This window comes from Nelumbo nucifera, chromosome 4 (assembly GCF_055504915.1).
Source record: "Nelumbo nucifera cultivar China Antique chromosome 4, China Antique-T2T, whole genome shotgun sequence".
NCBI classification, from domain to species: Eukaryota; Viridiplantae; Streptophyta; class Magnoliopsida; order Proteales; family Nelumbonaceae; genus Nelumbo; species Nelumbo nucifera.
The window spans coordinates 10,152,327-10,164,040 of NC_142652.1; the positions used below are offsets into that span (position 1 = coordinate 10,152,327).

The window sequence follows — 11,714 nt, forward strand, 5'->3', positions numbered from 1 at the left end:
CCAAGTTGTTGTCCAGGTGATCCCTGAACTCTGTGTTTATTCAGTGCTCAAGAACCCAAACCACAATGCCAATAAAAATGAAGGCTACAAATCGTCAGCTACAGATCTCAAGTAAAAGGCTTGAAAAAAAATCCAAGTACTCTTCATATGATCATCTTTGATTGGCATCACCATAGCTTCTCTTGATTCAGTGTAAGGCAATGTAAAATCCACATAAATAATCGATTTGCTATGATTGTTACAACTCCCACCACAACATCATCAAATTCATGTTCATTCCAAAAGGAATTCACTCACTCCTCAATCCCGAAACATGAAATTTCTCCATCACATTTTTTCAAAAGGAAGAAATAACAGAAATATTCTAATGGAGGCCCAATCAATTAAGTTGTTCGCTTTAGAATTTGGTGGGTGATAGGTGCTCTAGAAATTTTGTTTTTTCTATGTGTTCATCAGCCGCTTCTGGTTAGAAAATGTGGTTTTGGAACAAAAAACCACCTCCACGCTCAATGAAAAACGAGTGCCCTAATTAAGCAAAAACGAAAAAAAAAAAGAAAAAATGAAGGTGAAATAACCGGTTAGAGGTTCATTGGAGGTTGAGAGTAAGAAGACTCATCCTTAGATGTTGAGAGCATGAAAGACTCTCATCTCAACAAGCAAAAATTTCATATATGAAAGAAGTTTGGGCACTTAAGGGAACTTCAATAAAAAAAAAAAAATTGTTTAACAAGCTGACTCACTATTTAGGGGCAGTTTGGTTATGAAACTTGCATTTAGGTTGACGTAGACAATTTGGGTCAATGAACTTTAACAATACTCTAACAGATGGTGAGATTTGGAAAATAAAAACTGATTGACATGGTGAGTATTGGACGTTTTAAAAAGTTATGGTGAATTTAAGAGAATTCATAAAAAGTCATGGTGAGTTTTGGATAATTTCCCTTTTTACAAAAGGCATTGTAAAGAAAATTAGATAATATCTAAAGGGCATTTGTGTCATTTCACATGTTATTTAAAGTTCATTAACAATTTTAGATTAAATTAACAGTTTTCAGAAATTTGGGTACTGCATTGACACATTTTAAAGTCCGGAAACTAACTTCACACTACCCCAAAATTATCCCCATGTTCAATTAATTATTCTTATATATGGAAGGTGTTGCAAGGTGGACTTCCTTCGAACAATGGATATGTTATTTACTATTTAGTATTTTCAGCCTCTGAGGCCTAGTGTCTTTTTTTTTTTTTTGGATTCTTGGTGTTATAAACCCCAGAGCATCTACAATTCTGGTTATGTCCACTTGCGAGGGCCATTTGTTATGGCTCTCCTCTTTGTCTTCGACCAGAAGCATTGCCTTATGCGACTGTTAATGAGTAGCATGCTCTATAATATTATTCTGTCGGTGAAAGTTAGGGTTGAGGAGGATTTTAGAAAGTTTCTGTGTTTGACTGTTTTCCTATGGAAGATAAGGGAAGCCAGGAACCATGCCAATTTCAAAATTTTGTTGATGATCCCGCCCATATTTTACTCTCTGTAGACTGTAGTGAATGATGGGTGGCTATATATTAATGGAGATTTCAATCAGCCGGCTAACAAGCTGCAGTGCTCTTATAATTCTATGGCAGCTTCAAATTGGGTAAATCATTCATGATCCAACTGATATATTTTATCATATACATGGATGGTGCAGCGATAGTTAAGACTGTGGTTGCATGGATAATGGTGAATGAATTGGTTTGAGGAGGTTTTTGCAGAACTCGGATTCAGTACCGTTCACACCATCCTCATAAACACAGCCCCTTGCAATCGTATATTGAGAATATCTCCAAATGTTTGTATATTTTAATTCATGAGAAGATATTTTCAAAGCACAACTGAAAGTGGCTGAGAGTACAGTGTGAGTATCGTTGTTGTGACGACTGAATCCGATCTTATTTTTACGAGTTGGTATTGTTTCACTTCATGCATAAAATGTTGAAAACTGTGAAGATATGGCCATCTCCTTAGCTCTTCCCTTTTTTTCCTTACGGCTGTCAAATGGGTCCAGTCTGGGTTGGGTCTAAGTAGAACCAGGCTTCTAACATTCAAGTCATGTCTCACAACATGACTGATTGATTGTTGTTCGTGGGCTCAACGGTGCTTTAGGCTCCTTTTCTTGGTTAATTCAAATGGTTTTGCATGATAGAATACTTCAGATGGTCCCCTCGTTTACATCAATCTGCCTTTCTATCATGTTCCTCGGGCTGTGAGCCTGTGAATGTGTTGGTCCATCGTCTTGCTACTTTTTACCGTGAGGTTTCTTTTGAATGTTTATGGGAGGAGTCTCCCCTGATGTCCTGGTTAATATTTTGCATGATCTATTATAAGCTGAAAGGGCTTAGAAAAGTTAATTAGGACAGGACAAGAAGGATATGAATAAGTGGTAAAAATGATTTCAGGGTCCACAATTTAATTAATAATCATAATGATGAATAGAATGGTAGAACAAGGTTTGTATGATGATGATGATTTCCTAAAATTGTATATTGTAAATGGCAGAAGCAATTAATAATGATTGAAAGTATACATCCACATCAATGCTTATACCAACAATGAATGGGTGTACTGTGTGAGTTTTGAGCTCGCCAAATGGAAATTAACAAATTCTCCACCCAAGTTGTGAGCTCTTCACACCAACCTCGTAACATGTTCTAACTGTATAATAGGAACATCTCATGTATTTATATGTTATTATTCATTCATGGGAGATGTTACCAATATATGGTGGGATGTGATTATGAGGAGTACGTGTTTTATAAGGAACAGATCCCATCACCCAAATTGCAACTCATAGTTCTGTGGCACATTAGCCCATGTTCATGTAATAATACTTCCAAGAATCTGCATAATCCATTTTGAATTGGTTTAATTGGTTCAAGTACTGCTCTGGTGACATTTTTAGCTAACGCCCAAGGCTTAGTTCGGAAAGAGTACAAATATAAATATGTAGAGTGCAAAAAAACCTTATATTTTGTATTACTAAACCTATAATTGCACCATACATATTTCTACTTGTACACTATGGAAATTGAACCTAATGCACAATCAGAATAACAGTAAAATTGAACTAGCTAATATTACTACTATCTCCATCATTGTTATGAAGGAGGAGGAAGTGGTGGTGGAGGTGGAGGATTACAATGAGACAAAGAATTATTAGATAATTGGTGAGGACTGTCTGGGCTGACTGTTACAACGTGGGAGAATTCATATACAAAAGGAGGCTTGGAAGGCGTAGGAATATCCAACTCTAACCCTTTAAGCATGCAGGTTACCTTGGTCATGGTAGGCCGTAATGCAGGAGATTCTTGAGTACACAACAGTCCCACTTGAACCACCTTTTGCACTTGCTCCTTTATATTCTCCTCACCCTTCAAGCTTTCATCTACTATTTCCCATACCGTATTCGACTGATAGTGATTCCATGTCTGTTAAATTATATATAACATTGTTGATTGGTTAATACACAAATAGTCCATATATGTTTTATCAACTGATCATTGAGGTTAATGCTGCGATTTGGGCTGGATTAGTCTAAACCCAGTTTGAAAATGTAAGATTGGGTTGGGTTGGATTAAAGTTCAGATTAGGCTTACCATTGAAAGCTATGAATTCGACTTAATTTCAGGTTGGGTTAGGATTGAGTCTTGGCCAATCCAAACCTGATTATATGTAAGGTAAAATTTCTTTAAAACATGATAACTATGTCTTTCTATAAGAAAAATCTATGGTGACGGAAAGGTTTTGACCAATCAAAACCCCCTTATGAATTTTGATGAAAATTCACCTGATAGGTTACTACTTGACAAAAAGAGGTAGAAAAGTTGGGTCAATTTGATCCCATCCCTGATTATTTATGAGGCAAAATTTCTCTAAAACATGCTAACTATGTCCTTCTATAGGAAAAATCTATGATGCCGGTAAGGTTTTGACCAATCAAAACCCCCCATAATTTTGATGAAAATCCACCTGGTTGGTTACCACTTGACAAAAGGAGGTAGAGAAGTTGAGCCAACCTGATCCCAACCCTGATTATTTAAGGCAAAATTTCTATAAAATATGATAACTATGTCCTTCTATAAGAAAAATCTATAATGCCGGTAGGCTCAAAGCCTTTGACCAATCAAAACCCCCCCATGTGATGAAAACCCACCTGATTGGTTAAAAGAGGTAGAGAAGTTGGGCCAACCTGATCCCAAATGAACCCAAAAACTTCGAATTAATGGTTAACCCAGCCCAACTTGTAGCTAGCATGCATGTATGTATTTATGTATGTATGTCAAGTTTGTAACGGAATTTCCTGGTCATTATATAGACTCTATTGGCCTTGAATTGCAGCTATAGATTGCCATATTGATAAGGTACGGGTAGAAGAAGTGAGTAGGAAATCTGGGTTCTTCAGGTCAAGCGTATGTAAAATGATGCAAGTAAAAGAAGAGAAGAAAAGAAAAAGAAATGATAGTGAGAATTTACAGAGGTAACTAGAGTATGCAGGGGATCATCTGCCTGGAAACTGCCATTCCTCGCTCCGCTGACGATTTCAAGCACCAAAACTCCGTAGCTGTAAACATCTACTTTCTCGGTTAAACGACCATGAGCAAGGTACTCGGGAGCCATATACCCTCTGCAATTGCAAACGCACAATTAATCCCAACCCAAAATAAAAATAAAAAAGTTGAAAGAATATCTCATCTCACAGATATTAAGTTATGACTTACAATGTGCCTTCAATAAGAGGGCATGCGTTGATTCCATCACCGCAACAAAACTTGGCCAGACCGAAATCTGCAATCTTGGGTCTGTAACGCAAGTCTAATAAGATATTACTTGCCTTGATGTCCCTGTGAACAATCGTTACGCCATCATTGGTGTGAAGGTATTCTAGACCCTCTGCTGTTCCTATAATTATATTCAGCCTTTTTGGCCAGTCCAATTCTTTCTTCCTCTCAGGATCTGCCTCCCATGGACAATAGAGGTTCAAAATTAGGACCATTAATACCCATTTAACTGGACAATAATTTCAAACTTCATATGCTTTTGGCAAGAGTTGCTTTTGTTTTGAGAAACTAACCATATTACTCTTGGTCAACCCTTACAAGATTGCAGTTTTCTTTTTGCTTTTGGATTGTTAATTAAGGGGAAGGAGGTTTTCGTCAATAATTCCATTTGGGACAAGCTGCATTAACTGAGTTGCTTTGGTTGACCATCAGTGTTCCCCATAAGTCATTTAAGTAGCTTTCTGGTGTTTGAAACGGGATTGGATCTAGTAGGCACAACATATTAATGAAGTTTTTTTTTCAAGGGTAGGTTGGGGTTATTTTAAGGGACAGGTGTCAAAAAAATTTTCAAATGCTCATCGAACGTGCTTACAATACTGTGGTTTACCTGATCAGGATGGATTTAAAACACCCATATTGGCTTTTCAGATTTTCATCAAATACATCTTCAGAAATTTCCATATAGGGCCCAGCTTGGAACACTAGAAGCCGCCCCATCAAAGTCCTCTCAAACTTGTACAATATTAATGGTTTTTTTTATCATACATTAGCAAACACCCCTAAAATTGTAGTTCGAATTGAAATATTTTCATTCATGATTCAACAATATTGGGGTCAAGTTAGGATTGAGGTCCATGATGCAGCCCTACATATATGGTATGTAGGGTCCATTTGTTTGTTAAGGTGAGTAATTTGGACTAATGATCAACTAAAGTGTGTGTAATGAGGCCGCTTACCAAATAGAAGATAATCGAGGCTTTTGTTAGGGGCAAATTCATAAATAAGAAGGCTAAGTTGGGTAGTGAGGCAACAGCCTAGGAAACGAGCCAAATTCTTGTGCTGGACACCAGTTATGATCTTCATCTCGTTTTGGATTTCTTTCATTTGATGCTTATGGCTTATATGCAGCCTCTTTATCGCAATTTCCCGACCATCTGCCAATGTTCCCTGCTGCATGCAAAGGGAAGGGACAAAAACACATTACAGCTTATAAACACTAATTACCACTATTACTTAAGATGTGTTTGGAACCAAAAAAATTGATTAATTAAGGAGGCTTTTTACCTTGAATACGTCGCCATATGCTCCAAAACCAAGCTTGTTAGCTTCACTGAAGTTGTCTGAGGCCTTCTCCAATGTCGAGTACTTAAAAGTGGAGCTCTTCGTCAACATTGAAGACTCTATGTCCACTTCTTTATAACAAAACAACAACACACAAAACCAATCATAAACCAAACCTACAGCCACAATTTCATTCTTTCTAAAAAGGAGAGGAAATCTGCTGCCACCGTGGTTGCATGAGGTACCCAATGAATAGCAAAACACACCAGCTTAAATTAGGGTTGCAATTCAATTGGCCCAACTTGAAAATTTAGGGTTTAGGGTTTAGGGTTTGGGTTCATTGAAAATTTAAAAATTTCCAAACCCAATCCAATTTAAGTTGCACACTTATGCCTTAACTTGATCATAGGGATGCAAATAGATCCAATCCAATCTTATTTGGTCGAATGGTGGAATTTGGATCACATAGGATTCCATCTGAAGTTAGATCGGATTCATGTCATCCCCTATCCTATCCAAGAAGATCTGATCTGATATAAATTATATATTTATAAATATAAATGTATATAATACATATACATACATATATATACATTATTTATTTATTTATAAATATATTTTTTATATTATATTTTTATAAATTTATTATATTATTTATGTTTTATAAAAAACATATATATATATATATATATATATATATTTATGATGAAAATAATTAAGAATACTTGTATTTTTTTTTGTTTTTGCTTTATTTAAATTAATATGTTTTATTTTTTTAATAATTTATTAAGTTTTAAAGAAAATAAGATCAAATCCGAAGATCCAACAATTTATCCATAAGATTCGAATTCAAGTTGAGTGTTATCAGATACGACTATATTTTCGAATCGGATCGGATTGGACATAAACAGTATCGGATATTGGAATCCGATCCGATCGGCTTCATTTCAAACGACGGGGGTGGGTGTGTTGGTCAGTCATCGGAAGTATCTTTAAATGCGATCATAATTCATACCAGTATTAATAAATCAAATGGGATGCAATCAGAAATCTGAAGTTAAACATGCTTGAAAAAAGATACCTTTAAGAGATTTATGCCTATGTACGACTTTGTAGACGATTTTACCCATGCAGAGGCCGATGAGGACAGTTATGACGCAGATGACGGCAGTAGCAGCAGTGATGGTGCTGAATGCAAAAAGGGATAGGTCTGGTCTACAAAGGATTAGAAGGGGAATTGTATTAAAATTTGTAGATGAATAATTTGATGACTCCCGAGTCCCGAATCAGATCAGAATTTGAGGGTTGAGAGGGAGGAGGAGGTTTTGGTAATTACCGTGTAGGAAGGGGAAATACCAGTACTGTGGGTCGTTGAAGAAACGGTAGTTGGAGTATCTTAAGAAGCAGCCGGCATTAGCCACACGGCCTTCCGTCGACGGCAGGCAATTGAGAATGGAATCCGAGGCGTTTCTCAGGCAAGACTTACACGACTCCTCGTCCAGCGTATTCCAGCAATTTGCATATGCGTATGAGGAACAGAGGGGTGATCCATCGTATCCACCTCCGGCAAACCCATCGTTGCTCGGCGCTTCCGACGCCACATTTCTGATCACCCGCTGCGTTATGGATATAAAATCCGGTGCTGTATCCATATCCACTGCCCCGCATACCTGTTTTTTTATTCAATAATCAATAATAAACTCATCATCGTCGGCGTCGTTAATGAATGAGAAACAACCGTCAAGGAAAAGGAAAAATTACGGTTTTGTCTGAAGATAGGAGGGTCTCGTTGTAGAAGGTATAATTGTCAACTCTCATGAAACAACCGTCAAGGTAAATACGGCCGGAGACTTTGGGAAAGCATCCAGGGAGGAGGGCGAGGCATCGATCGAAGCAGAGAAGGCAGTCATCGGTGGAGAGATCATAAAAGCACTGAGCCATGAGGTGGAGCTGGTTGGGAGGATGCCCTGTAGACGCTGTCGCATAACCGTTGTCACGGATGTCATCTCTAATCATACGTGTAACCTTTGAGAAGTTCTTAATGTAAACCTTAGAATTCTTTGCATGTTTTTTCCCGCATATTCTCGCCACAATATCAGTCCGTGGGCTTGCCTCCGTTACCTGCACCAACAGCCATACCAAGAGGACGATGTAGACCCGGCGATTTTCCATTGCAGGAGACCATAACACAGAACATCATAGAGAGAGAGAGAGAGAGAGAGAGAGAGAGAGAAGGAAAGGAGAAGAAATGGAGACTATCGTTTCTCAGCTTTCCTTTTGTTTTTTCTGTCATTGATTATATTTTTGTTTTATTTTAGTCTACGTACTCGTGGTGTTTATTTATCCTATCTATATACAAACCACTTCTGCGCGCTCTATATATGTTGTTGTGGTGTAATCTCAGAATCCGGCTCGTATAGATAATCTGGATTCATTTTTGTGCTCCGCCTATACGTTGACTCCTCGAGTCTTAAGAATTGTTTTTTCAGTTTTTCTCTTTAGAATCATGGTAAACATTTGAATTTCGTTGACCAATGTATGCTTTAAGTCCAAATTTGATTCTTCAAAGTCTATATGTAGGATGTATATCAGATTCCAACTTTATTCTTATTGAATTTAAAATGGATCTTATATTATTAAAACATTCCTTATATTTTGCAACCATTTTATTTTATTTAAGAATTATTTGTACTGTCATTTAAAAATGGTCAAGTAACCATTTAAGCCAAGTTGAAAATTTTTAAGGGCATGTTTATTTTGAAAGTATCCATTGCACTTCTTTTTCAAAGAAAAAAAAAAAAAAGAGTGGTTGCATGCGTTTTACTAGGGGCAAGAATAACATTTCCCTTTTTTTATACTAGTTGAGAAGCCCGTGTGATGCACGGGTGAAAATAAATGCAAAAATCAATAAGTAAAAATATAATTAAATTCACTAATGAAAATCAAGTATGATAACAAAAATCTAATTTGGGATGAAAATATGGTATTGACCTCAACTTGGGAAGGACTTGGATTTAGGTCTTTAGTAGCTACAATCTAATCCAAACCCATTGTGGCATTTGGCATCCTATACCTTGTCAATTGTCTCACTTGTTGATGATCATATCCCACTGCCACTAGGGTTGGGGGTTAAGGGGATGAGAGATGGACTACCCCCACTTGTGTATCCCCAGGAAACATAAGAAAAAAAAAACAAAAAGAAAAAGGGAATAAAAACTTTTAATCAATGGTGTTGGTAACAAGATGGAGACACTATAGTATAATAATCTTTTGACTTTTTTAATAAATATAATATTTTTACATTTGATTGGGGCATTATGGAACTTTTAACCTCATGAAAACTTTCTTCCCCCATCTATATTTAAGTTGATACTATTAGAGGGCAAAAACAGTTCTTTATTCTACTTAACCATTTTTAACGTGGACTATTGTTATGGGAGTTCACTTTCTCAGTATTCGACTTATAAATATGTAATAAATTTATATGTCAAGTTGAAAAAAAAAAAATCCAACCTTAATAGTTAATACAATGCCTATGCTATTGAATTGTAGTAGCTATGGTCTTCGGAATATCTTTTGTCCTCTTCATCAAAACCCTCATCATCATTCCTCTCCCTGCAAAAATTAGTTATGATCTTCACTTTCAAATTCACTTCCCTGTTTATCTCTTTCCCTCACTCAAGCGAAAATGCCTTTGATTAGTTTGTTTCTATCTTCAAGACCAACATGTTAATGGTGAATGCTCCTAACAGATTATAACTTAGACCTTTTGGGTTTAGGTGATGAAATGGGGTATGTCTTTCCAATTTATACCACTGGTTAGGCATAGTATTCATCTTCTAGGATATCACCAGTTTAATAAAATGATTTTATATTTTTAACAATGGATCATAAAACATATGAGAGCTTTTATTCTTTTTGCTAACTAAACAACATACCAAAATTTAATCTTGCTTTTTGCTCCAAAACCATCCAGCCACACTATTCGCCTTTGTCTTCTTAGTTGTTGGTTATCTTCCGCTTCATCGACACGATTCTGCTACCATGGTAAAGAGAAGGAGAGGGATAGGTCATGTTTTTAAGATTTTTAAATTATTTTATTTTCTTCCAAAAGCATATGAAAGTTTCTTCCCTTAAGAAGTCCTTGCTTTTCTTTTCTATATTTCGCTTTTGATCAAAAATTAAACATTCATATAATTTTAATTATGTTTTCTTCTTTGGAGAAGATATATTTCTTATGGTCCATTGAATGTGAAACCCCTTTCAAGAAAACCATAACATGGCTATAATATATAATTGAATCTTTCTTATTGAGTCTAATGTTATCTTTCACCCATAGCTAAAAAAAGTATCCAAACAAAACCTAAATTAATATTAAGCCCATAATAGGATTCTTATTATCTAACTAAAATTAATATTAATTCAATAAGAGGTGTCTTTTGTATTCTTTTCAAGTCTTGGTATTTAGATGATTTCACATGCACTATGTTATTCCTAAGTGAGGTTCATGCATTTTTTATTTTTATTCTAAATATCAGGATGAATTTATTAGAATAATTGATTGATATATGATTTTAGCAAAAACATAAATAATGATAAATTATTGGTTATGGGATCTACAACCATGTTAACAGTTTGCATTCTCCTTTTTTTTTACCATTGGAAAATCTTTGATGGACAGTATACGGCCTCATGATAGTTAAATACTGAAAAAATAAATAAGATAGGGTAAAAAGGGAAAGTAAAATCAGATTTTTTTACAAAACAATTGTTACCATTCTCATTTTTCTAAATGGTACAGATTAAACTTACTCGAATGGGTATTACAATCAAAAACATCATTTTCCACTTTTGTCTAATGCAAGGTCAATTAAGTAAATTAATTGTAACTATAGGGGTGTTTTAGTATATCCACAAAATTATAGGCGTGTTTTAGTAAATGACCTTCTGTAAAATTTGAACCTAGGACTCTTCACCATAAATATGGCATTCAAATCAATTACTTGCCAAAACGATACAAACATCCAAATCAATTACTAATACATAGAACATAAATTTTAGGTATAACCAAGTGTATATAGAGTTTGACTATGACACCGAAAAATACTTGTAACCAATCAACCAATATCATAAAAGTGGTAACCAATCAGGTAAAATCTAACAAAATTCATGAAGACTTTTTGAATGGTCAAAATCCTTTAGAAAGGTTTTAAAATTCGGACCGGATATAGAACCGTTCTGGGCACTGGTTTCTGGGTCAAATGGTCTGACCGTCTCTCAAATGGGTGGCCTACTCTGATTTAAAAAATAATTAAAATAAAAATGGCCAAAATCATTATCCGGGTCAACGGGTCAACCACCCCCGTCTGCTGGTTGCTGACCAATTCAACAGATTTTCTCCCAATAACAGTTTTAGGGTGAAACAGAACCGGTTCCTAAGTCAACCAGTCCATCCAGTTCGATTTTCAAAACCATGCCGGCATGCCCTTTCCATATTATGTCTTTCTAGCAGCAATGGAACAGGGATAGATCTATATGCTATGCAGTTATAAAGAAAACAAATTCTGATCACCCTTAACGAGCCTGGATCTGCTCCTCAGAGTCCCCCCAGTGCA

At 35.9% G+C, this 11,714-nt stretch overlaps 1 protein-coding gene across 2 annotated transcripts; it reads right to left on the bottom strand.

Moving 5' to 3' along the window:
• Window positions 1–3,110: 3,110 nt before the first annotated feature.
• LOC104591958 (cysteine-rich receptor-like protein kinase 46) lies at window positions 3,111–8,457 on the bottom strand. 2 transcript variants are annotated; one of them, XM_088904536.1, is made up of 8 exons: window positions 7,861–8,457; window positions 7,436–7,769; window positions 7,181–7,309; window positions 6,103–6,227; window positions 5,775–5,985; window positions 4,759–4,993; window positions 4,514–4,664; window positions 3,111–3,468 (listed from the first exon to the last, which is right to left on the bottom strand). In XM_088904536.1, the coding sequence occupies exons 1-8, from the start codon at window positions 8,269–8,271 to the stop codon at window positions 3,139–3,141; spliced, it is 1,926 nt and encodes a 641-aa protein (XP_088760662.1). In that variant the 5' UTR covers window positions 8,272–8,457; the 3' UTR covers window positions 3,111–3,138. The 2 variants fall into 2 exon arrangements, with proteins under 2 accessions (XP_088760662.1, XP_088760661.1); XM_088904535.1 differs by having other exon boundaries at window positions 6,103–6,230.
• Window positions 8,458–11,714: the final 3,257 nt, after the last annotated feature.